Source organism: Lagenorhynchus albirostris, chromosome 7 (genome assembly GCF_949774975.1).
Source record: "Lagenorhynchus albirostris chromosome 7, mLagAlb1.1, whole genome shotgun sequence".
Taxonomy (NCBI): Eukaryota; Metazoa; Chordata; class Mammalia; order Artiodactyla; family Delphinidae; genus Lagenorhynchus; species Lagenorhynchus albirostris.
This window is the reverse complement of record NC_083101.1, coordinates 70,057,140-70,083,623: the sequence shown is the minus strand read 5'-3', so window position 1 is coordinate 70,083,623 and position 26,484 is coordinate 70,057,140. Positions and strand designations below refer to the sequence as shown.

Sequence of the window (26,484 nt, the reverse complement as noted above, 5' to 3'; positions counted from 1 at the left end):
TCAATGCAAAAATACAGAGAAAGATTCAAATCGATGATGATTCCTAAGTCATCTGGGAGCAGATCGCTCCCACGGGTGCAAACAGTAGTTGTTAGGGGTGCGAACAAATCTTAGCTACTACAATGGTGGGTGGCACTCCAAAGCTCAACCCTATCCAACCCTATCCTTTGTATTCATTTTTCTCTTTGGGTTTTCTTGTGTATGAGACGAGAGGCATTGACATTGAGTGCATGGAAGATACACAATATGCAGGATCAGTGCTACAAGCCATGGTGGCTTGATGTTTCATTACAGGACTTTCTCTCCATCATATGATTGAACTCAAAGTCATAATGTGAGAGGTGCCCTCTGCTTACTTATGAGGTGTCCTTGTCTGTCTTGTGGATTTTGCTTATGTTTGAGCCTCAGTGTGATGTGGGCATCGGGAATTAAGCACAAATAGGTTGTATTTTATTATTTAATTCTAAACAAGTTATCTAGGAGATCAATAATCATGTCTAGTCCTAAAGAGAAAAAGTTGTTGACAATATCTAGAGGACTATCTAGCAGCTAGTGAAGTTAGAAATCATTTTATGATATGAATCAAAACTAAGAATTACTTAAAAATAAATGTTAAGAAAATCATTTAAATTTTCAATGGTTTTAGCAGTTTTGATAGATTTTTAAATATATCTATACATTGGTATTCTTATGAAGTATTTGTATAAATTTTTATTGAATATGTAATTTGATACATTCCTATTTATTAAGTAAATGTATTACATTAAAAGTCATTCTGCACACTTAACCAAAATGTTAAATTAATTGCAGTAGCTTTTACAGCTAATTTTTAGCCTAAATATTTTTGTCATACTCACCACTGCTTTGAATAAAAAGAAAAAACTTTTCACTTTCTTTTTCTATTTATAAAGTAGAGATATGCATGGAGTACATACCGATGTACACAGTATATCTGTGTATCAAAATTTCATAGGGGGGCCGTATGGAAAAAAAATATCTAGAAAGGTTCTGTGGGCAGGAGAAGGGGAGGCAAGGATGAAAAACAGTGGTTGAGAAACGCTGCCCTAACCTATCTGGAGAGTGCAAAATGAAAAGCAAAAACAGAAGTAGAAAGTAAGAGGGAACATTCAGAAAATGGAAACCAATTCGCTCCCATTTAAGACCCAGGCCTGAAGGAAGGTCTTCAGAGAACCTAGAGAGCAGGGTTCACAGAGTCCCCACCTCAGCCAGGCCAGCAGCATCTGCAGGGTCCCAGATGTCCCCAAACTTGTCCTTACTCCTGGCCCTGGTGCTGCTCAGCTGCAACTCTAACTGCTCTCTGGGCTGCGACCTGCCTCAGACCCACAGCCTGGCTAACACCAGGGCCCTGATGCTCCTGCGACAGATGAGGAGAATCTCCCCCTTCTCCTGCCTGAAGGACAGAAATGACTTTGGATTCCCCCAGGAGGCGTTTGGAGGCAACCAGTTCCAGAAGGCTCAAGCCATCGCTGTCGTCCATGAGATGATCCAGCAGACCTTCCAGCTCTTCAGCACAGAGGGCTCGGCTGCCGCTTGGGATGAGACCCTCCTGGACAAGTTCTGCACTGCACTTTATCAGCAGCTCACTGACCTGCAAGCCTGTCTGATGCAGGAGGCGGGGCTGGAAGGGACTCCCCTGCTGAAGGAGGACTCCATCCTGGCTGTGAGGAAATACTTCCACAGAATCACTGTCTATCTGCAAGAGAAGAAGTACAGCCCTTGTGCCTGGGAGATTGTCAGAGCAGAAGTCATGAGATCCTTCTCTTCATCAACGAACTTGTAAGAAAGACTCAGGAGGAAGGAATGACACCCACCTGGTTCAACACCGAAATGATTCTCACTGCCTAACAAGACCATACTTCCACCTGTGCTGCCATGTCAAAGACTCTCATTTCTGCTCTCATCATGCCCTGAATTGAATTAATTTGTCCAGTGTTTTCAGGAATATTAAGCAACATGATGTTCTACTCTACAGGCACTCGTCCCTCATAGATGCCCATGTTGATCTATCTACTTACTTATCTACTTAAATATTTATTTATCTATTTTAATATTTATTTCACTATTTATAAAGATTTAAATTATTTTTATTTACATAATATTATGTGCATGTATACATTGTGGTTAAGAGAAAAATATATACTTTGTATTAACTCAGTTTATGAGTTTTCTTTGTGCATTAAATTCTTACTAGAGAAAACTTCCTGTTTTGTTTTTTTTCTTTAAAAAAGAAACACCAAGGGGCTTCCCTGGTGGCGCAGTGGTTCAGTCCGCCTGCCGATGCAGGGGACACAGGTTCGTGCCCGGTCCGGGAAGATCCCACATGCCGCGGAGCGGCTGGGCCCGTGAGCCATGGCCGCTGAGCCTGCGCGTCCGGAGCCTGTGCTCCGCAATGGGAGAGGCGAAAACAGTGAGAGGCCCGCGTACCACTAAAAAAAAAAAGAGAGAAAGAAACACCAAGCCTGAATGTGCAACCTGATTAAAGAATGTATGTTACAATTCCTTGACCCATCATTACGATTTTCACGTTAGAAATAAAAATAGACTTCTTCTAGCCAGGTCGTGGGTTGCCCTCAGGACCTAGAGGTGAACATAGCTAATCCAATTCTGCTTTGGGTAACTCTGATTTTTTTTTTTTAAAGGAAAGTAACCTAAAAACAATAATCAGTTAATACAGGGACTTCCTTGGTGGTACAGTGTTTAAGACTCTGCTCTCCCAATACAGGGGGCCCGGATTCCATCCCTGGTCAGGGAACTAGATCCTGCATGCCACAAGTAAGAGCCCACATGCCGCAAACAACTAAAAGATCCTGAATGCTGCAACCAAAGATCCCGAATGCCGCGATGAAGATCCTGCACGCAGCAATGAAGATGCCGTGTGCCACAACTAACACCTGGCACAGCCAAATAAATAAATAAATAATTTTTAAAAATCAGTTAACTCACAATTAAATTTAATTATTTTTAAAATAGTACTAATTTGTAGTAGAAATTAATATCGGTTAAATTTAGTGCTACGGTGAGAAGGTGGGAAAATGGAATTCCCCCAGCAGAAGGTGGATCATGTCAGGCGAGGATATAGAAATTAAAGCAGTAGATATTACCTATAGTTAACTAGTAGACATTTCAGTGCAAATGTCCACTGGATACTGGAGATGGCAATTTAGAAGCAATTCCATGAAGTGTAAAGCATGGAACAGAAGAAGTGATCAAATAGGAGGAGAGTATCAAATGAGAAAAGGACTGAAAATTGAATCCTATGACCTTAACGTTAAAAGGGAGGGAAAGCAAGGGGAATGGCCATATGTTAACAGGACAAGAGAGAAAGGTGAGAAGACCATGTTTGAAAGACTGAAACTGCTTAGAAGATTCAATGCATTCATGAAAACGTAGATGGAAAGTTCTCCTACATTGGGAAAAGAGATGGCATTGGCCACTTAGTGACAGCTTGTTTGGTAGAATTAATCAGCAGAAACCATAGTGGAGAAGGTGGAAGGATGAATAAGAGAAAGGAATGACAATATACACAGAAAATAGGTTTGAGATATTTGCCGTCTGAATTGGAGGAGAGACATAGGGTGGAACCTAGAATGGATGTGGATTATTTTTTTTCTCTGCATTGTTTTCCTTTTTTGAACTATTTTTTGCTTCTGAAGAGATTTCATGGATTTGATGTACTGAAAACTCATATCAATGTTCAAGATTTGATTTACTTTAAATCCTGACATTTAATCACTTACAGTGATAATGTATCATTATTTTGATGAATATGATGTTGAATGTCAGTAAGCTGCTCTGCGCTTGAAACCATCCACGACAAGGGAAACAGATAGAACTGACCTTAGTGAGAGCTGATTTGCTGAAATTAATCAGCAGAACCCATTCTGGAGCAAGTGGAAGGGTAACAAGAGAAGAACTCCCATTGTCATTATTTCACCTGGGGAGTCACTTTACTTCTTTCACTCTCATCATAGTCAGATTTGCATTTGTTTTCCTTTTACCTAAGTACATCAAATGCGAGGACAGCTTTCCAAGAAAGTTGAATGGAGAAGCAAATCAATGATGTATTGCACATTATGGAAAATCATGGTATGGGCCCTTTATGTTTCCATTTTTGCTTCCCTCTTAAGATACTCAACTCAAGATGAAAAAGGAAGTAAATCAGTAGTAGCAAGACAAACCTTGCCCAGAAAAATACTAAATGAAAAAGAACGTATAACATTACAAAGACTCTGACACCAGGAAAGCAGAGAAGGCTAATTTTATCTAGCATCCTATGCCCTACATTTTCACCACCCTACGTCTTCACTGTGAGATGGAGAATGATGAACCAAGAGGCTCAGTAGAAATGTACTGAATCATCTAATGATGCTTAATAATTACTTCAATATAAGGCTCTGATGCGAGGTCAGTAGAAGCTTCTGATGGGAGGTCTAATGGAAAATCTAAGAATACTCTTCGTTAATAATTATTTGGAGTAATTATTATGAACTCTGTACTAATGATAAAATGGTGAACAAGATATAGACCTGTCACCTATGGTGGTTACTTGTCAAACAGGTCTAATAAATCTATTTTCAAGAAGACCAATCCCAAAGGATAAGCCAGCTTCGCTGATATGGAAAATAAAGAGGGCAGAAACAGAGCCCAGGACTTGAAGTAAACATAGCCAACCTCTAAGCAAGAGAATTGTAAATCCTCACCCTAAAGGCCAATTTACCTCAGTTCCTTTTACCCCATACATCATGTTCAACTTTCAACAGAAACTTACCATACTAAAAGGTGAAAAACACAGTTTGAAGAGACAGAGCAAGTATCAGAACTAGACTCATATACAGTAGAGATTTAGAAATGATCAGACCAGGAGTCAAAATGATAGTGATTAAAGTGCAAAGGGCTCTAATGTAGTCATCTATTTATTCTTCTACTTTATCTCAGTCATACTATGTATGGTATTTAAAATAGTTTTGTTCATATAATATCATGTTCACCTTTATAGTGTTTTCAATATAATAAAATATGCTTACCTCTATATTGTTTCAAATTATTTTCTTGTTTAATTTATGAAACTCTCCCCCAGATGACATCTTGGGTTTTTTTATTCTTACAAAAAGATGTAGCTTTAATTTGCAAGGCATACTGAAACATGGATGATAAATTCTACTCATCATTCTCATCATTCATTTATTTCAGTGGTTTATATTTTATTTTACTTTTTAAAATTGTATTTATTGTTCGCCGTGCTGGGTCTTTGTTGCTGTGCGCAGGCTTTCTCTAGTTTTGGCGAGCAGGGGCTACTCTTCGTTGTGATGCGCGGGCTTCTCATTGCGATGGCTTCTCTTGTTGTGGAGCACGGGCTCTAGGCGTGCGGGTTTCAGTAGTTGCTGCACGTGGGCTCAGTAGTTGTGGCTCGCGGGCTGTACAGCACAGGCTCAGTAGTTGTGGCCCACAAGCTTAGTGGCTCCGCGGCATGTGGGATCTTCCCGGACCAGGGATCGAACCCGTTTCCCCTGCAATGGCAGGCGGATTCTTAACCACTGCACCAGCAGGGAAGTTCCAGGTTATATTTTAAAACTTCATATTTCTATATCGGATATTTGATAGTTCTGAGAATACAGAGGTGAAAAAAGAGAATGCCAAACCTATTCTTCTGGAGAGTTCAGTTTGGAAGAGATAAAAGATATAAAAACAGTAATCATGCTAAATTATTTCAATTAAGTTTCCTATTACAATGACAGATAGGGAAAAGGGGATTCTCTCACCAGAATCTGGAATGAGGCATCTCAAGAAGGGGAGAAAGCACATGGACTCCATAAAGTGGCCAAGAAACATCTAAAGACAGACTTCCCATTGGAAGCAGCATATGTGGATGTCGTTCCTTAGGAGTAGAGTGTAGAACGAGATGACGACCGAAAGCTCATGAGGACCTTCAACTTTTAAGAGTGAGAAAGAGAAGGAGAGTCTGAAGAGGGCACAAAGCTGGAGTAGCCAGTGCACTTAGGAGTCAAGCAGGGAAAAATGATCTTCAGAAAGCACCAAAGAAGAAAACAAAGAGCTTGAGAATTACAGAGGATGGAAGTTAAATAATTATTTATATGTGATATGGGTTTCTGCATTGAGTCTAGATTCTGCCAGGACACACGTGTGATGCTGGGGAATCACTTAACTTCCCTGAGCCTCAGTTTCCTCAAATACAAAGTACGGAAAATATTCCTAGAGTTGTATTGAATATTAGACCAACCAGAACATTTAAGAGCACTTAGCAGAGTATCATCCACAGAGTGAGGGCTAAACAGGTAGTGTGTTGTTTCCTATATTTTTCATATAGGTCTAAATGGGAATAATGAATTCTCCTCCCCCTCTCTCTGTCACTGACTGCAGAACAATGACAGCCTAAAAAACAGAACTGGGAGAAAGTGTGTCATCAATTGTATGTAATTTTACATACAATAATATACATATATGGTACCTATATATGAATACATAGTATAAAATATACCATATATCTATCTGCTGATTCTGATGCATGGCACAATTCCCCTTCCCCTCTGTTTTCCTGGATCCCATTCTTTCACTAAAATATCACAATCATTCAGTTCCACCCAGTGTAGAAATCCATAGTGTACTTTCCCCATTCACTCTGCATTAAGCTGTACTGCCCATTCATACCGCTGTTTCCTTCTCCATTAGGGTTTCTGGCTGTCAATTTCCCCTTAAGACTACAAAGCCACCAATGGAAAGCAGAAGCTGAGTGAAAGTTCCAGGTTTGTCAGAAACTCTCATATGACTCCACGCTCTCCGCCTGCCAAGCACTGCAGGTCCAGACTGTCCAGACTCCCAGAGAAACACAGTAAATAGATGGCACCCTGCCCAACACTGAACAGTGGTGGAGAATCCAGGAGCTCACCTGTGCCTCTATTTGCACACTTCCACGTGCTGACTGCACTAGGAGGAACTCACCTGGTTCAGGACTCTTATTTGCTCAAAAAGCCCAAAGCGCAGGAAACATGGAGTTGAAAGGCAGCAGCAGCTTGAGAACTTGGAAGGAGAACAGAGATGTTTAAAGCGTTCACTGGAACAGCGGCAGGTCCTCAGGACATGGAAGAACACAGATCAGCTGCACCGAGGCAAGTGTTCTGCAGAACATTCCTTTTCAGAGAAGAAAAGAATGAGGTGCATGCGATAGCACAGAGTTCTCCCATAAGGATGTGGCCACTAGCAGTGTCCCCAGCACTGATACCACAGCAGCCTGTGGAGTCTTGGAAGGGACGAGGGTTTCCTCAGTGCCAGCTGCAAACTTGTTTTGTCCTTAGGACCCAGCAAGTAGTCACAGAGCAGGGAAGGATATTCCTGGGGACAATGCAATCCAAGGAATTTCTTACATTCCACCATGATGTCTTTGCCCCTTTGAAAGACAAACAAAATAAAACATGCTTGAATAGAAGGGACACAGGCAGGGATTTTAATCTATTTAGCAACAACTGGGGTAGAGCCTTTCCAGCAGGGCAGGTATCAGTAACATGCACACTGGAAGGTCACAATTTCTAAAAGCAACAAAGAGCTAAGTGGAAATTCATTTATTTAATTTAGGCACTTTGGAAAGAGGACACTGATGGATCAATCATCTTTCTATCCTTTCCAGTTGGTGCATACAGCACTGAGTAGGTACTTTTAAAGTCAGAAGGACATTTAAAGTACATTTAGAGGTTTGGGAAACTTCCTAAGGATTAGGGTCCTAACACAAGCAGAAACCATTCCTATATTACTGCTAAAAATATCATTTTATTAACAAATGATTTTTTAAATAATATTTTTATTTCAATTCTTCAGTATTATGATGTTTTAATGGGCTGAGGCTAGAAATTTAAATAAAGACAACTATACAAGGCCATGAGGGTGACTCTGGAGTTCAAGCCAGACTCTCCCTGCTAAGGAGCCCATTAAAAACCTTCACTGCTTCTGTCTAAGAAGCGCGTATGCTCTTCCGTCTTGGTCATACATAAGGCCTCTTCGGTACCCACATCTTAACCAACAGTTGGAACAATAAAGAGTAGAGATTCTTATTTGGACTCTATCAGTAAACAAATGGATGTCCAGCCTGGACTGTAGCTGAGAAATGGAGGTGTCTTCATTGAGATTGAGAACAGCAGGCTGACCTGAGGAGGTCTCCTGGGAAATCAGTGAGGTCCTTGTTGACTGGAAACAAACGACAACATAAGAGCTGGGAGTTCGGTTTTTTGGGAGGACTTACTGAGGACTATAGCCTGGAGGACAGCCTCTCAGTCAGCTCTGACGAACGGCTCCAAGGACAGAATGGGGATGTCAGTATATATGTGATTGTGGTGAAGAGGATACGTGCAATCAAGGACACATCTTGGGAGAAGGTTGCTGCTAGTCATGAGGAGCATTTGTCACTATTAATGCTTTTAGTGCTTTTCTAAGTATGAGAAGTTGCAAAAAATTGAATTGATAGAATTTTCTCAGGAAATTATCTAACTACCTGCAGGCCTATTCTGTCAGTTTTCCCAGAGCAGAGAGTGCCCCATTCCTGATCTCTACCCTGAACTCCTGTCAGGGCGTGTTGGGGTAAGGGACTGCTGTGGCTAATGACTTTATTCTTGTAGAACCAGATGGTGAGTGACTTTTTAGTTGTCATCCTGAAGGAGAAACGTCAGAGTTCACATGGCTAGAAATTGTTAGGTGTTTTTTTTTTTTTCTTAAACTCACAAGAAAACTCAAGCGTTAAAAATACGTAGATTCCAGGGGTCAGCTCTTCTAGGGTTAATAAAGTTATTTTACCATATTTCATTGAAGAAATCACTCACGAAATCTTACACTTGGCAGTGCGTGGCTTGTGTGATCTCAGTTCCCTCACCGGGGATTGAATCGGGGCCACGGCAGTGAGAGTGCCGGATCGCAACCACTAGGCCACTAGGAAACTTCCTTTTTTTTCAATAGGCAGAAAAATCTATTCCCTTCTAACTACTTAATAGTGATTTTGTCTATTTTGATTAGAACTTAAAGTCAGTTCAGTGGACTCAGACCACACCTCATGTAGCCCTACAAAACCACGGACAGTAACCCTTTGGCATCTTAAGTGGAATAAGGGTCCTTTGTCATCTCACTGTCCTCTGTCTGCTTATTTCGTTGGTTCCTAAATATCATGTTCATGTGCAGTCTTCACTTTCTTTAATGGGTGCTTTCAGACAAATCATTGTAAGCACCCTAAGGTTTGCCCTTGTATCTTGGGTACATTTGGAACAGTTCATTCGTCCAGATTTATATTTCTCTCCAGTTGTATAAGTGAATTGGATCCAATAGGGTTATTGAGAGTGTTGAGTTAATTTCTTTTTCTATTTTCTGGCTGTGCCATGGGACGTGCGAGATCTTAGTTCCCCGACCAGGGATCGAACCTGTGCCCCCAGAAGTGGAAGCTCGGTGTCTTAACTACTAGACTGCCAAGGAAGTCGCTAAATTTTAAAGAACTTAGAAAGTGGCTAGTCCATTAGTAGCAAGCAATAAAATTCAGTTCTTACTTTTTAATATCACGATTCCTATTAACCAGATAAGATCAGGATCTTTTGGAATCATCTAATTCCCTTCCTTTAATTCTAGTTTTCTTAAAGTACCCTTCTCATTGCCTGAATGCATTTATCACCTAGACGGATGCTCAGCAAGACGGATCTTGCTGATCCTCCCAGACAGGGTTAGTGTTCGAGCAACTGGGGTTCTGGTTGCCAGTCACTTGTGAGCTGGTGGGTGTGACTTCTTCCTTCTCTCCTCAAAACTGATCATTCATGGATTAAATGAAAGAAAAATGAGGGAGCTGGTCTTGCGAAGCTGAAGGCCGTCAACTGACCCAGGACTTGGTCTTTTCTGAGCTTCTGGCAGAAGCAACCATGTTCCTGTCTTTCTGTTTTTCACATTGGCCTCATCCTTCTCCTCTGACGTAGCCTCCTCTCCAACTGTGCTGCACTCAAGTTAGCTAAATTAGAATCCGGCATTGTGTCGGGGGAAATCACTTCCCTTCTTTCACATTCATGACATTCAGACTCACATTTGTTTTCTTTATGCCCACAAGACAGCTGTCGACTTTTACTTTCTAGGACAGTTGCAGTGATAAACAAAAAATCTAAAGTTTGAAAATGATAGAGACTGGAGCCCCTTTGCCTTTCTTTACCTCCCTTTATTGTTCTTACCTCATCATGAATTAGAACTAATGCAGGAGCAGCGAGACAAATCTTGTCCAATAAGTCACTAAGTGAATATAAGTTACAAAAACTTTAAATGAAAAATTACACACAAGTAAAGGAAAGAAGGTGATTTCTCTCTGACCTAATCCTGGGCCTCGCTGCCCTGCATTCTCAGAGGGAGACAGAGACAGAGGAAGGGAGAAGCCCACTGGCATCAACTGACTGAATGAACAACTGAACCTCACTGGTTTCTGTGACATAAGCTTTAACGAGAGACAACACCGTCGCTGAATTCTCTGCCCCCAGCTCAGAAACTTTGAGCATAACAAGCGTTGACTAGTTTTAGTAAAAGAGTTGAATAATAAAATTTGTATTTGGCAAAATAAAAATTATGTGTCTACTCAGGGTAAAATGATTAGAATTGGGTAACTCCTCCACCACCTTAGAGAAAACACACTTTTGCTCTCAGCATCTGAGGGCTGCTGACACTTCTGATACCTGAGGACATGGGTCAGGAGGGGAGGAGGTCACCACTGAGGACTAGGGTCCTTCACACAAACACTCCAGGGGCAAGGGTGAGGGTCCTGGAAGATGAATTATTTTCCCAACAAATAAACAAGCCCCTCCACAGATAGGAGATTGTAAAGTCCTCGGGATGTGGTGAGCCTGCCCTCAGGGTGGGAGTCCAGGTTAGGAAGGGGACTCTGTCACTCTAGAGGAGAGGGTGTGACTAGATGTGATCTCTCCCTTGTGACTGAGGTGCTGCTGGGGAAATACAATTGTCTTGGAATTAGGATCTCCACACCCATATTCTCCTGAAAAGAACCAGGATTCCTGGTGGGGGTACTGGCCCAGCCTGTGGAGGACTATAGGTCTCCAGTAAGAAAATGGTGGAAAGAAAGGACAATATCTATAATAGTCCTCACCTCGTGGTCCCCTGAAGCATGACCACATGGACGTGAAGGAACATGTTCTAGAAGGAAAGGAAACATGGGAGAAGCTCATGGACTCATAATAATCAGCCTCTTCTCTAAATCAAACACTAAACAAAACCCATCTTTTGTTTCAAAGAGCTTATGCCAGAGTGATCTGGTAAATCCCTAAGCAAATACAGAAAGCATACGGCTGAGAGAGCCTGCCTTCCTAGGTAAACTAAGAGGTAAAAATGGAACCTAAGATCAGGGCTAAAAATTTGTTCCTGGAACAGAGAAGACCAACATTTATGCATGAAAGAGATATAGAATGTGCGTATTTACAAACCTACATCACTTCTGACTTTAAGACGAAAACTTTTCTCATTTGATTAATAAATATCCATTTGGATGGGCACATCTGAAATTACTGGGAAAATTAAACTTCTTGCAAAATTAATAGTTTAGAATGATGACATCTTCATAGACCATACTGAGAAGATATAAGTGAAAATCAAAAAAAGGAAGTAAAAGTGTATAGAAATGTTTAGAAAATGAAAATTACTGTGTTCCCTATTTAATGGCCTTGCTTAGAAAGAATGTCATCACAGAACCTACCGCCAAGGTTCCCCCGGACGCCCGTCTCAGCCAGGCCGGCAGCAGCCTCATTTGCCCCATGGCCTTCGTGCTCTCTCTACTGACCGCCCTGGTGGTGTTCAGCTACGGCCCTGGTGGATCTCTGGGCTGCGACCTGTCTCAGAACCACGTGCGGATTAGCAGGAAGAACTTCATGCTTCTGGGCCAGATGCGGAGAATCCCCCCTCGCTTCTGTCTGAAGGACAGAAAAGACTTCGGTTTCCCCCAGGACATGGTGGATGGCAGCCAGCTCCCGAAGGCCCAGGCCACCTCTGTCCTCCACGAGATGCTCCAGCAGGTCTTCTGCCTCTTCCACACAGAGCGCTCCCCTGCCGCCTGGGACACCTCCCTCCTGGACAAACTCCGCACTGGACTCCATCAGCAGCTGGAGGACCTGGACGCCTGCTTGGTGCAGGCGATGGGAGATGAAGAAACTGCCCTGGGAGTGACGGGCCCTACACTGGCCGTGAAGAGGTACTTCCAGGGAATCCACCTCTACCTGAAAGAGAAGAAATACAGTGACTGTGCCTGGGAAATTGTCAGAGTGGAAATCATGAGATCCTTGTCTTCATCAACCAACTTGCAAGAAAGGATAAGAATTATGCATGGAGACCTGGGGTCACCTTGAAATGATTCTCATTGACTAAGATGCCCTATCACCCTTGCACACATGTCTTTAGTCATTTCAGAAGGCTCTTATTTCAACTTTAATCACAGAATTTATTGTATTAATTCAGCTACTACTTTGTCAGTAGTGATAAGCAAGTATATGTTAAAATTATTCAGCTTCAGGGCATCAGTCCCTAAGCAATGACTACCCTGTTATTTATTTATTCTGTTTATTTGTTTATTTATTTATTTATGTATCTTACTTTTATATTTTCATATCAATATATTTATACTTACATTGTATTAAAATTTAGAAAATATTCACCTTTCCATTTCATTAAATTTGCATTTTGTTTTATTTATTAAATTCTTATGAGAGAAAACTTCTTGAGTTTTTTAAGTTCTGAAACCTACATTCTTATCTTTTTCTGTGTAAATTTATTTCAGACTAGTATTGGTCCATTTTGTCCTTTGGAACAGTCCTACCACTTTCATTTCAGGAAATGCTTGTCAAAAGGTGGCATTCCATGGAATTGAGGGAAGTCCTGGAAATTATGGAGAATGGTTAGTCCTGATGTCATAGGTGTAACTGATTTATACCACCAGGAAAGAGTGGTCGGTGCAAATACCTGTGGGAAGGAGTCATCTCCTCGAGGGAAGCTGGTGACATATGGTGTTGACTGGCCAATCCTGGCACCTTCCTCTCACCTTCTCCCCGGTCCTGCTTTACTGAACCATTCATCCCTTACACATAACTTCAGACCCTCCACCTCACTGACCAGCTACACAGCTGCTCTGGTTCTGTGCAGGTTTCCAGCTTCAAGGTTTCTGTTAGAGTGAAAGCCACAGGAAGAGCGCACAAGTGAAAGGAGAGTTCTAGGATTTTCAAAACCTCTATGAGAAGGAGCCAGGGTTCATGGCACTGGATCCCAGCTCTGCTATTAATAGCAGTGTGACCTTGACAAATAACACAAACACTAAGCTCCCTAGTTTCCTCATCTTTAATATGCGGACAGTAGTAGTATTTTTTCATAGGATTATTCTCAGGATACAGTGAGTAAATATACACAAGAGGCATAAAAGTGTGTCTGTCAGAAATAATCAGGACTGTTAGAGTCACAGAGTGGCTACCATCGGGGAGGAGAAGGAGAGCTGCTCTGAGGTAGCAACTGGAAAGCAACATAAGAAACATGCTAGGTCCTGGGCAAAATCTATTACGTTTAACTTGGGTGCTAGTTTCACAGTGTATTCAGTGTGTGAAATTTCCCTGTGCTGCATGTTGAAGATACTTGCAATTTCTGTGTATTACACTTCTTTTTTTTCAAAACAATAAATTTATTTATTTATTTACATTTTATTTTTGGCTGCATTGGGTCTTTGTTGCGGCGAGTGGGGGCTACTCTTCCTTGCGGTGCGCAGGCTTCTCATTGCGGTGGCTTCTCTTGTCACGAAGCATGGACTCTAGGCACGCGGGCTTCAGTAGTTGTGGCACACTGGCTTAGTTGCTCCGCGGCTTGTGGGATCTTCCCGGACCACGGCTTGAACTCGTGTCCCCTGCATTGGCAGGCGGATTCTTAACCACTCTGCCACCAGGGAAGTCCTTGTGTATTCTACTTCTGAAAGATATTCTGGGAATTAGTAAAAATTCTTTGAGAAAGAAGGATCAGTAGAAAATACTTGGATCTACTTTAAAAATGAATAATATGGAAATAACAGAGACCTCAAATAATGCAAAAAGTCACAAACATTTTTCATTGATAACGTTTGTTGCTTCTTTAGTATGAGAAAGGCACAAAATAGCTTCTGAACTCTTTCATTTTGGGGGCTTTCAGCAGCAACGCAGAAGCAGGAAGAAAAAAGCAGGAGCTATGAAAGGTAAGGTTCTGCTCTCTAATCCTGGGCTCTCCCGGGTTTGATCTTAGTTCTCTTCTCCATACAGTCCCAGGTCTATAATTGCTGGCAATGTCACCTCCTAGAGCCTGTACTCTCAGAAAATAATGGCCCCCCAGAGGAGAGACTCAGAGCTAGAAAGCAAAGAAGTCAGGACCTGGGACACTTCTAACCCAGGCTCTGCTCGTCCATGTGAAAGCTGGGCCATGGCGCTTACCCATCAAGTGACAGTGTGAGACGTGGTGGAACAATGACTGTTTTGGGGGCAAAATTTTGGGTAATGACTCAGACAACTTAACCTCCCTAAGTTTCATAGTCTGTGTCTGGGAGAGTCCCAGGATTGTTGTGATGATTGCCTGGGGCAATGTGTGTGAAAGAGCTTTGAAATGACACCGCTCTACACACATGGACCTTACTATTAGTGTCATTGAACCTCTGACCTCGAATTCTAGTTCCTGGGCATTAATCTTGAAAGAATCTCTTCCCAGTAGAACAGTCTGCTCAGCATGTTCCACTCTCTCTCTCTTTGCTTCCACTCTCCCTAGACACACCCAGGCTCCTATTTTTGGTTTGCAGAGCTCACCTGAAAGGCACTCATGTGACACCAGCCCCACCCTCTCTTCAGAAAGGTGATTCATATCTTCTGTCATCTCAGGCATCCCTCTTGCTAGCTGGCCCTGTGGAATTCCAGGGTCCTAGTCCAGCAAGAGGTTGACACGAGGGAGTCCCACTGGGAACAGATTATGGAAGGAAGCCTTGGGGTAAGGCATCTTCTGAAAACAAAATGGTCTCTCTCAAAAACAGCAAAGTTCATTCTTCACAAGTAAATCGTTTCTTCTAAAAAAGAGTGTTTTCTTTTGTCTCTGCTGCATTCGGGGGAAGGATGCAGTAGCCCAGGAACTGGGTTTAGGGAAAGGAAGAGGTTCTCCAGTTCTGATTGAGAGCTGACTTTGAGTGTTTGAGGCAGAGGAAGGTTAGGGAGAGAGTCTGACAGTGGCCTTGCACACCCTCTACCATCTCAGCCACCTTCATTTGTGTCATGATGAATACAGCCCTTCACAAAGCAAATACAAAAGCATAGGAATTTGACAAATGCTGAGGGGCTTTACAAATTGAGAAAATCCATTAAAGAACGAGTCTCAGGAACTGGACTTCCCAGTCCTTCCCCTTCTCCATCATGATACTGATCTGTAAACAGCCGTGGGTTGGAATGTTCCGGGTTACACAGGCACATAGATTCCCAAATGTCCCAATCAGCCTCTAGGAACAGAGACAAGAAACTTCACATATTCCCCAAAACAGCACTGGAATTTGGCATTCCTGAGGTCTCAAGTTCAGAAGGAAATGGAACAAACCAGAGGACCCCAAATATTTTGATGGAGAATAACTTTCATCTAACTCCAAGGCCTTCTTGCGTCCTGATGAAGGCTGGGCAAAGCAGCTCAGCTCCCCAGTTCTCAATTTAGCCTTAATGAAAGTGTACAGCTGAGGACTTTTCGCCTTTCCTTTCTCATGGGACAGGCCCTGGAGCAGCAGGGATGCAGAACTCCTGGCCATGTTTGTGGTTGAGCAAGCAGGGACAAGAGGAGGCCAAAGGGGAGGCAGAGCAGTATAGGGTCGTAGCAAACCTGGGAGTGGAACTGCATAGTCTTATCAGGCTTAGGAAAGAGATCTCCATCTACATCAGGTACCGTAGCACTCAGCTCACTCTCCAGCTACACTTCTTATTCCCACCCAGTAACCTGCACACTGTTAGGGACATCATTGGTCCTCAGAGTTGTTAATAAAAGCGATAAGTGTAATAAGCTCAACATAGTTGTGTCAGTAAAAGTGTTTGAAAATGACAGTCTTGCTGCATCTTCTCTTGTGGGTTACTCTTGTCTTCTCAGGTGACCAGTAAATTCGTTAGCTCGGCATCTCCTTAGTCTTCCTTCGGCTTCATGCATGACTTAGGGCAATTGTTTTCTTTCTCCTACAGTACAGTTTTCTCAGCTTTAGAATAGGGATAATGAGACTACTATATTCCATTCAACATACCATCGCATGTTATATGCTCTATATCATGAGAATATAACAAGTCATAAACTTATCTTAAGTGAGCAGATTATTTTAAGCACCAGGGACATATTAAACAAAGCAATGATAGTTGTTATAGTGACAGGTATGCACAAAGGAGTAAAAGCCATCATTTCATGTCCACTCAAAAGATACATAGTTTTTTAAGATTTTTTTTGATGTGGACAATTTTTAAAGTCTTTCTTGAATTTGTTACAATATTGCTTGTTTTTTTTTTTATGTTTGGGTTTTGTGGCCCTGAGGCATGTGGGATCTTAGCTCCCCTACAAGGGATCGAACTCACGCCCCCTGCATTGGAAGGAGAAGTCTTAACCACTGGACCGCCAGGGAAGTCCCCAGAAGATATTGATATAATGCCATATTTGTGCCTTACTGAGCTCATAATTTTGTTATGCAAAAATTCTACCTCTGTGAATTAAAATAGGATCATCTTTTTAAGTATTGTGCAAAGCATACAAACACATTTTTAAATGCTACGAGCAAATGCAATATTCTCACAGATGTACCAAACACTAGATTGCAAATACCCATGGATCTCTAGTGGGCATCAAAACAAGATGCAGTCAGTGCATTGGCACAGAAGATATTTATCAATATTAAGTAGAAAGTAATATATTAAATTTAAATTTACATCATGCTGAAATTAAAAGCATTTTGATGCAGATTACAAATTTTTATGCAATTTATCCATATAAGATGACATTTTGAAGTAGTGAATAAAACTCTCCAATGAAAAACCCTGATTATATATATAAAGCTGAATGCTTTATCGATGAAGCCTTAAGGGTCTTCTAAGACCCTTGCTTAAAACAAATGAGAGGAAAAAAATATCTTGAAAATTGCGATTAATTTCTTAACATACTTACTAGGTCATAAGATATTGCCAATAAGCTACATCTTACTGAGGTTAGAGATCAACGTGAAGCAGCCTTGGCTGACATGTGCGAAGCATCAGATACTTGTTATTATACCCGCCATTTTAAAGTCTGACGCTCATCTGGTCTCCCTGTCACCACCGTCCTCTGCTTTTCTGCCCCTCCTTCTCTCCTTCCTTTGTTGACTCCACACTCTCATCTTAGGGAATTGGTGTTCCTCAACGATCTATGCTAGTCCCACACTTCATCCTCTCTGCACATATAGTCTCAACCTCCCAAATAGTTCCAAACGTCCTCTCTATGACTGTTGACTTCCATATGCATGTCTTTACCCAGGGTCACATCTCCAAACAAATGTCATTAGCTCCAAACCCTCATATTTACCTGCTACCCTAGATAATCTCCACACATGGCCAAACTTGACCAGCATGTAATTACCTGGCAAACTCCTGCAGACCCCTGGGATGCCAGCTTACCAACTGCTCTTGCAGATGCTTTCCCTGATCCATGCAAGCCCACATACTCTCAAGAACCTGTACTTTCCCTGTCACAGCATTAGCATTCCTTTCATTGAACACCTAGTTACCCATATCCCCACCAGACTGCAAGCTCTGTGACAGCAGGCAATGTGTCTACTATTTTCATTGCACCTGGCACCCACCACAGTGCCAACAATACAAGGGATAGTCACACTTCTTTGTTGAAGTTTAAATTCCATGATTCTATAATGTATTTCACAGTTTTTTGATCATGCAACTGCTGAAACTGAATCAGCAACCATTAGACATGCTTTCTCCAAGAAAGAACAAGTAAAAGAGAATAGCTCCAGCTGCTATAACCTGTCATAATGCCTTGTGCATCTCCCTCATAACCTAGAAAGGGTTTCAAGAGAATTTTTTACTCTTTAAGGCCTGTCTTCTCTGACAGAGTGCTCCATTAAGAAAGTAATATCTTTGTTTTGTCTACCAATATATTAAAAAACACAAGTAAAATCCTGAAAGCAGAGATACTTCAAAATATTTTAAGGACCAATGAAATGAATAAAACGATTTATGTTCCTTTTGGATTTTAATGCAGATTAAAGGTTTAAGGACACTCTGATTTTCTTTAAGAGTATGAGTTAAACCTAACACTTAAAATATACCTTTTGCACCCCCAAAGCAAATGAAAACAAGACACAAGGCTGACCATATCATAATATGAAGAATAAATTTGGTAAATATAACAATCATCATAGAGAAATAAATTCTAATTATTACAAATTAAAAATAAATTTTCTCCCCATTCAAAAGTATTGTTCCACTTACTGTTGAAAAACAATGTCCTGAGAAGACTCGATGCATTTACAACTGAATCAGAAGAAAAGTCATTGAAGGGAGTGAATATGGACGCGCTAGAGGCCACCTCTAAGCAGAGACGACTCCATTGTAGAAGATTGGGTCCAGGTCTCCTTTTCCCACTCCTGGGTTCTCTGAGGTTGAACATACAGGGAAAGCACACTCTGATTTTCACGCCTTAACTTCCACTCTCATATTGTCCTGGGCACAGCAGCTGTGGACTTTCTTTTCAGATCGAGCCTGGTCCTTTGGAAGTTCTTCAAAGTCAGGCTGGAGTCCTCATTGCCCAGCAGGGTCTTTTCCTCTCCATCTCCTGCACCAAACTAGTCTCCACATCTGCCCACTGTTGATCAAGCCCACTGAGGAATTTCAGCTCTTTGTGCTGAAGACGATGGAGAAGTGCTGTATCGTCTCATGGAGAATGAGGCGGCCTGAGCGTTTGGGAACTGGCTGTCAGCCAGCTGGTGCTGATGGAACCTGAAAACCTTCTTGTCCTTCAGGCAGGAAAACAAAGAAGATTCTCCCTGTTAGGGGCAGGACTGTGAGGGTCTCCTGCTTTGGCAGGCTGTGGTTCTGGGCCAGGCGACAGCTAAGGGTGCAGACAGGGCTGGAGAACATCATCCTGGGTGTCCTCAGTGAGGAGGGTGGCAGGCCCCGGTGAGCCTGGTGATGCAGGTGTCTGGCTGTGGGAGCCTGTATCCAGCTGCTGTGGGTACCTGCCTGCAAAGGAGATTCTTAAATAAGCCATTTATGGGCAACATAGAATGTCACAACTTCAATTCTTTTATTACACTGGAAATTAAACACATTCCTGGAACATGAAAGAGTATCAATCCAATAGGATGTATTCATCTAAATGAGACCCAAGGTTGAAATAAAAACCTGAGTCTCAATATATCTCTTTTTCAGTTCTAATACGAATACTTAGAGGTTTGACCCTGTACTCTGTTTTGCCACTTCTTAAATTGCACCAAAATACAACTAGCCTCACCTCTCTGCATTCTCCTCTAAAGGGACTCATACATCAGATTTAAATTCTTCCACATTTCTTTACAGGACCATAGCTCACATTTTCTGAAAGTTTACAGATAATGGTGACAAAAAAATGAACAGCAAGGGTGAATTCATGCAGTTCTCTTCATTCCGTCACCAGAAATGTTCTGACTGCGTATATATGTGACAATGTGCTTGGCAATGTGGATTCCAGGAAAGTGAGGCAGGGATGGTGACTGCCCTCCAGGGAGCAGGGAGGACAGACTTTAGAGGCAGGATTAGGATGAAGGAAGCACCACGTGCTCAGTGCAGCTGAGGGCCAGTGCTCAGAGCTGATGAAGAGGAGGGCCTGGGAGCAGCAGAAGGCTCCACTCTGACAAAAATCTGGGGCTCCTGAATTTAAATGACATCAGATTTTCATTTCCTCTTTTAAAAAATGGAGACACCGTTAGTTGTGGTCACACAAGACATTGCCGAGATCAAATAAAATAAAGTTTGCAAAGTACAGGCTGAGAATTTGAACAGAGTGAATGATAGAAGGCTTTTGTATTAATATAACAAATGGTAACCTGTATAGTCCACCCTCAGCCCAGCCAAGAGAAGCTCTGACTACAGGTTCCTTAATACTCAGGGGTCTGCATGTTGAGGCCCCCAAATGCAAACTCTAGGAGAGGGATTGCCTGCAGGCCTGCGAAGGAGTAGAGACCTAGTCTCCACCCTTAGAGCAGTGCCCCGTACATTAAGGAGAGAAATCCTACGGCACCTGAGGCTCTTTGCAGCATCTGAGAAAGTGTTTTGACCTCCTCCCTACAAGAAAAAAAAAAAAAAGCCTGCTCTGTGACTAGTATAAATGAGATAAATAGTCCTTTTCCTCACCTTATTTTGTTTCAGACCACCTCTGGTGTTAATTTTTAAGACACAGATTAAATTATACTTTAAAAACAAACACATAACCTCAGAGAAAAAGATCAGATTTGTGGTTACCATAGCCAAGGGGGTGTGAGTTGAGAAAATCAGATGAAGGCAGTCAAAAGGGTTTTTTCTTCCTTTAAAAAAAGACATTAAAATAATGTTGTAGAGACCAGGAAAATGGTAAGAAATATATATATGGGGGAGAGATGATGAGAATTAAAGCATTCCTAGATTTTCAGCCCTGGAACAGCACAATACTCTAATTCAAAAGCTATTTCCTGGGTTAGCATTAGGGCAACGTTAAGCTAGTACTTCTCTTAAGCACGAATGGTAAGAAGGCACCAAATCTAAGTCATCAAGATAAAGGATGTTTTAATGCAACATTTTAAAATGAAAATTAATACCAAAATATGCACGAGGAACAAAATATAAAAATTTTAAGTAAAGAAATGAAGCTGACCTCCATTTGCATGGCCCTGACAGTCTTACAAAGTAAGCCTTCATGATGTAAATGAAATCTGGGCAAATTCCACTTAGTGTATAAAATTCCTACTAAAGAAAAATGAAAAAGTCTGACCTGCTAAACGTCCTCAATTGCTTGTACACACCAACTCTTCTTTCTAACCTTATAGTCAAGGTGAGGTCCTGGGAAAGACATTTCAGGAACATGAGTTAAAAATCAGTTAAGACTATCACGGGGTCATTAGAAATTGTCAAACATGGTAATTCCCTCAATTAAAAACGAGCAAAAAAGTAATCTTGACAATATTAATGAGTTGGCTTCCATTAAAGATAGAAAAGTAAAACTATATTAAATACTTGGGGCTTCGCCGGTGGCGCAGTGGTTAAGAATCCGCCTGCCAACTCAGGGTTCGAGCCCTGAGTTCGAGCCCTGACACGGGTTCGAGCCCTGGTCTAGGAAGATCCCACATGCCGTGGAGCAACCAAGTCCATGTGCTGCTACTACTGAGCCTGTGCTCTGGAACCCGCGAGCCACGACCACTGAAGCCTGCGCACCTGGAGCCTGTGCTCCTCAACAAGAGAAGCCACCACAATGAGAAGCCTGCACACCGCAATGAAGACTGAACCCAGCCTAAAATAAATAAACCCAGCCTAAAATAAATAAACAAATAATTAATTATATTAAATACTTACTTTAGTATAAAGACAATATAGTTTAAATAAAATTTAATAAAATGCTATATTTTAATATGAAAATATATTTTAATATTCTATGCTTAATATTGAAAATACTTTAACATAAATTTATAAAAATATCAAACATTTATTTAATTTAAATATGATATGAATTAAGTTAAATATAAAATTAATTTTAAAATGTAAAAAATAAAAGGCTGTGAGTTTTTTTTAATATTCCTACTTCTCAGATACTCAATACTTTCTCCCTCACTTTAACGCTGTATCCTTGAAAGACTCCATGAAGTCCCAGAGAATCTACAGGGGCGCTCAGCTCCCGCGTCCTCGGCCCCGGTGGTGGCCGCGCGCCGACTCACCCCTCAGGGCGTCCCCAACACCGTCCTGTCGTCCCATCGCCGCCGCCGCCTTCCCCTTTCTCTGGGCCTTCGCTGTCTCGCGCCAGAAACCAGCCCGAATCTAAAAAATCGGCTCCCCTTTCTCTGCGGCTGGGAAGCGCTCTGATTTCCCACCTCAGACCGCTCAGAAAAAGGCTTCTTTCCCAAAAATTGCCTCGCTCAAGTTTCTGTGAGAAAATAAAGCGCAGAACTCAGGGGAAGCCTGAAAATGCAAGGTTCTTGTTCCCAGCCACACAAAAATGTCTCTGGCGAGGCCGCGACAAGGCTTCCTCTTCAACGCTCAGCACCGAGAAAACCAAGGTGTTTCGCGTATGCTGATTATTAAAGCAGCCTCAGGGACTACTTTTCGCCCTGTCTCTCGAGCTGCAGGAGACAGCTGCAGACGGCAAACTCAACAGTCGGCGTTTCCCAAACAAACCCTGCGCCCTCTACCGGCCACCTAGGGAAGGACGCTGTCCACAGTTCCAGGGAAGGAAGCTTCCCACTCATTAATTGTTTGGCGGTGCCCACGCCTCTCCTGGCGGCCGTCTAGTGAATCACTCTTTCTTAATGGCCCAGATCTATTTGCTAGTGGCAGGAGTGCTGCTCTGCTCTATCCCTGCTTACTCTCTTGGCTGGAACTTGCCTAGAAGCCATAGCCAGGAAAACAAGGACGTCTTCCAACATCTGGAACAGTTGCAAAGGATCCCCTCTCAGTGGTGCCTAAAGGACAGAACCGACTTCAAATTTCCTTGGAAAAGAGAGAATATCACCCCAATCCAGGTGACTCAAGGCACCTGTCACCACCATCTGATGCTCCAGCAGGTCTTCAACCTCTTCACCACAGAGGACAGCCGTGCTGCCTGGAACAACACCCTCCTCGATAAACTTCTCTCTAGCCTTCATCTGAGGCTGCACCGACTGGAACAGATGAAAAAAGACAATCTGGATTGTCGAGATTTGGGACGTGCTGCCCGGGAGTATTTCCATGGAATCCATGTCTATCTGAAGGCAAAGGAATACAGCCCCTGTGCCTGGGAGGTTGTCAGAGTGGAAATTAAAAGGTGCCTTTCCCTTATGTAAGAATCCTCAAAGAAATGTCAACAAATACAGAATATTTTTTATACTCGTGACACTTCTCATTCAATTACATTAGTGTTCAAGTCCAAAGCAATCTCGACTTGTGTTTCCTCACAGGCTGAAAAATGTCTGAAAAGAAAATCATGATTTTAAAAAAGGTTTTGACAGAACACAATCTCTTTTCTTGTATAAATAATTTTATAACGTAATTTAAAAGATCACTTTAAGTTTTGGGAGAGGTATTTCCTATTTTCAACACATGAAGTATAGAAAGGTTTTTTGGATAGTGTGGTGTTAAAGATATTTGTCGGTTAAGTTAATGCTGACTGCTGTAACGGGTAAAGAGAATGCTGTCAGGAATTTGATCATAATAGAATCTTATCTTTCCCTGGTATAAGAACACAAGGCAGGCATTCCTGATCAGATGGATGTTCTAAGTTGCTCTCCAAAGAGTGATTCGGGGACATGGGTACCCCCTGTTTTGTGGATTTTTCCATCATCAACAGGTGACTGCAAATTTTTCTGCAGTATTTGAGTCTATTCCACTCAGTGGTAAAGGGAAAAAGTCCGGTGCATCCCATGGGACGTTTTCAAGGGCCAGGACTATACAGGGCAAGAGCCCTTCTGCTCACATTACATGGCCTGGATTTATCCTCGTGGAAATCTCACTGCAAAGAAGTTGGGAAATTATTGGATGATTAATAGACGAGGAGACAAGTTCACTGCATAAGACCACTTTTCATCTTTACACTATTTGTCCTAATGAAGTTCTGGGTGGGGTGGAGGGGAACAACTAATGTTCTTGCTTGCACACACTTCATTAAAAAACAATCTGACCCACAGAGAAAGAGAAATATCATTTATATGTGGAATCTAAAAAAAATGATACAAATGAACTTATTTACAATACAGAAACGGTCCAGTTCTGGTGAAAGCCTGCTTCAGGTCTCACACTGCAGAGTTCTCCTTGTATCATCATACAGCAGGAGAGGGAGGCATTTATCTCTGACCTCGTTGATAAGGGCACTAATTCCATCGTGAGGCCTCCATCTTCACACCCTAATCAAGTCCCAAAGGGCCCGCCACCTGATACCATCACTTTGGGGGCTAGGACTTCCAAATATGAATTTTGTGGGGACGGAAACATTCAGACCAGAAAGGGCATTGAAGGCTACATGTCTTGGCATCCAGAAGAGAGAATATATTCATGTAAATAAAGAAGAATGAGCCATTTACCAGGCCAAAAGAGCAGACCGAGGACTCAGAATCCAAACTCTTGATTTCAAACCTGCAGTAATGCTTTAATTATTATGTGTCAAAATTTGGAAATCAAACTGAAATGGACCCCATCATCCCTTGAAAGGGAATGAAGACACAGGAGGAAAAGGATCATTCATCAGTCTTTGTGAGGAGTCTCCAAAGAATCTCAGGATATAGGTAGTCATTGCCACATCCGTAAAGACCCACCGAAGAGTAACGTGGTTAATGGTCTGGTCGCTGTGACCTGTGTGAATCAGGGAGACTTTGAGTTCAGATACATGGCTCTGTATGTGACATCAAGCTGGTTATTTTCTGTCATGACCTAGTAGAGGACAAATTAGCGACGAGGCCATCCTCCTGAGTTTAATAGAGTGCCGGGCAACGGCTGAAAATTGTGCTGCTCTTACAACTTGAATCCCCAGAGCCATAGGCACCTTAAAGGAAAGAGAATCCTAGTGGTTTTAGCAACAAACTCAGTAGGCATGAGTGATACCAGTAGGAGTAGAGTGGGAATACCAGCCACTGTCTATTATAATCCCAGCAAATACGACCGTGATAAAGGAAAATAGCTTGGTCATTCGTAACTGCCTTCCAGTGGGAGGAGACCATCTGAGAAACTGCTTTCGTTAAAAGTACCTGTTCGGGCTTCCCTGGTGGCGCAGTGGTTGAGAGTCCGCCTGCCGATGCAGGGGACACGGGTTCGTGCCCCGGTCTGGGAAGATCCCTCATGCCGCAGAGCGGCTGGGCCCGTGAGCCGTGGCCGCTGAGCCTGCGTGTCCGGAGCCTGTGCTCCGCAATGTGAGAGGCCAAAACAGTGAGAGGCCCACGTACCGCAAAAAAAAAAAAAAAAAAAAAAACAATTACCTGTTGCGTGATTACACTGGGCCTGGTGCCGAGGATACCACAGAGAATACGACAGAGTCCAGTCGCTACAGAGCTGATTTGCCACAGATAGTCACATACCTATTATTTATTGAAAGATCGGTATTAGAGGGGGCTGAGGCCACAGAACATCCACTGCAAAATAAAAGAATTCATGATCAGAGTTGAAAGTGAATTCTTTCCATGATACCAATCAACATTTATCCAGTTCTCAATTAATTACAAAGATGGTTTTCTTTCGTTTGAAAAGAATAGGCTTGGATTGGAACCTCTGACAGTCCTTTGGGGAATCTGAAATTCAATGCAAAAATACAGAGAAAGATTCAAATCGATGATGATTCCTAAGTCATCTGGGAGCAGATCGCTCCCACGGGTGCAAACAGTAGTTGTTAGGGGTGCGAACAAATCTTAGCTACTACAATGGTGGGTGGCACTCCAAAGCTCAACCCTATCCAACCCTATCCTTTGTATTCATTTTTCTCTTTGGGTTTTCTTGTGTATGAGACGAGAGGCATTGACATTGAGTGCATGGAAGATACACAATATGCAGGATCAGTGCTACAAGCCATGGTGGCTTGATGTTTCATTACAGGACTTTCTCTCCATCATATGATTGAACTCAAAGTCATAATGTGAGAGGTGCCCTCTGCTTACTTATGAGGTGTCCTTGTCTGTCTTGTGGATTTTGCTTATGTTTGAGCCTCAGTGTGATGTGGGCATCGGGAATTAAGCACAAATAGGTTGTATTTTATTATTTAATTCTAAACAAGTTATCTAGGAGATCAATAATCATGTCTAGTCCTAAAGAGAAAAAGTTGTTGACAATATCTAGAGGACTATCTAGCAGCTAGTGAAGTTAGAAATCATTTTATGATATGAATCAAAACTAAGAATTACTTAAAAATAAATGTTAAGAAAATCATTTAAATTTTCAATGGTTTTAGCAGTTTTGATAGATTTTTAAATATATCTATACATTGGTATTCTTATGAAGTATTTGTATAAATTTTTATTGAATATGTAATTTGATACATTCCTATTTATTAAGTAAATGTATTACATTAAAAGTCATTCTGCACACTTAACCAAAATGTTAAATTAATTGCAGTAGCTTTTACAGCTAATTTTTAGCCTAAATATTTTTGTCATACTCACCACTGCTTTGAATAAAAAGAAAAAACTTTTCACTTTCTTTTTCTATTTATAAAGTAGAGATATGCATGGAGTACATACCGATGTACACAGTATATCTGTGTATCAAAATTTCATAGGGGGGCCGT

General features: G+C 41.9%; 3 protein-coding genes and 1 long non-coding RNA gene across 4 annotated transcripts; 3 read left to right on the top strand and 1 right to left on the bottom strand.

Moving 5' to 3' along the window:
* The first annotated feature begins 1,255 nt into the window (after positions 1 to 1,255).
* LOC132523679 (interferon alpha-1-like) lies at positions 1,256 to 1,801 on the top strand. The gene has a single exon (XM_060155148.1). The coding sequence runs from the start codon at positions 1,256 to 1,258 to the stop codon at positions 1,799 to 1,801; it is 546 nt and encodes a 181-aa protein (XP_060011131.1).
* Positions 1,802 to 11,702: 9,901 nt separating this feature from the next.
* On the top strand, positions 11,703 to 12,386 carry LOC132523676 (interferon omega-1-like). Its single transcript, XM_060155144.1, has one exon. The coding sequence runs from the start codon at positions 11,703 to 11,705 to the stop codon at positions 12,384 to 12,386; it is 684 nt and encodes a 227-aa protein (XP_060011127.1).
* Positions 12,387 to 18,400: 6,014 nt separating this feature from the next.
* On the bottom strand, positions 18,401 to 22,086 carry LOC132522925 (uncharacterized). Its single transcript, XR_009541381.1, has 3 exons — positions 21,965 to 22,086; positions 21,028 to 21,095; positions 18,401 to 19,265 (listed from the first exon to the last, which is right to left on the bottom strand). It is a non-coding gene; the product is annotated as an uncharacterized LOC132522925 (long non-coding RNA).
* A 466-nt stretch (positions 22,087 to 22,552) lies between these two features.
* LOC132522924 (interferon alpha-13-like) lies at positions 22,553 to 23,065 on the top strand. The gene has a single exon (XM_060153491.1). The coding sequence runs from the start codon at positions 22,553 to 22,555 to the stop codon at positions 23,063 to 23,065; it is 513 nt and encodes a 170-aa protein (XP_060009474.1).
* Positions 23,066 to 26,484: the final 3,419 nt, after the last annotated feature.

What these genes read in the sequence shown, in the direction of transcription:
- LOC132523679 (XM_060155148.1), top strand. Translation starts at nt 1,256, where the DNA reads ATGTCCCCAAACTTGTCCTTACTCCTGGCCCTGGTGCTGCTCAGCTGC.
- LOC132522924 (XM_060153491.1), top strand. Translation starts at nt 22,553, where the DNA reads ATGGCCCAGATCTATTTGCTAGTGGCAGGAGTGCTGCTCTGCTCTATC.
- LOC132523676 (XM_060155144.1), top strand. Translation starts at nt 11,703, where the DNA reads ATGGCCTTGCTTAGAAAGAATGTCATCACAGAACCTACCGCCAAGGTT.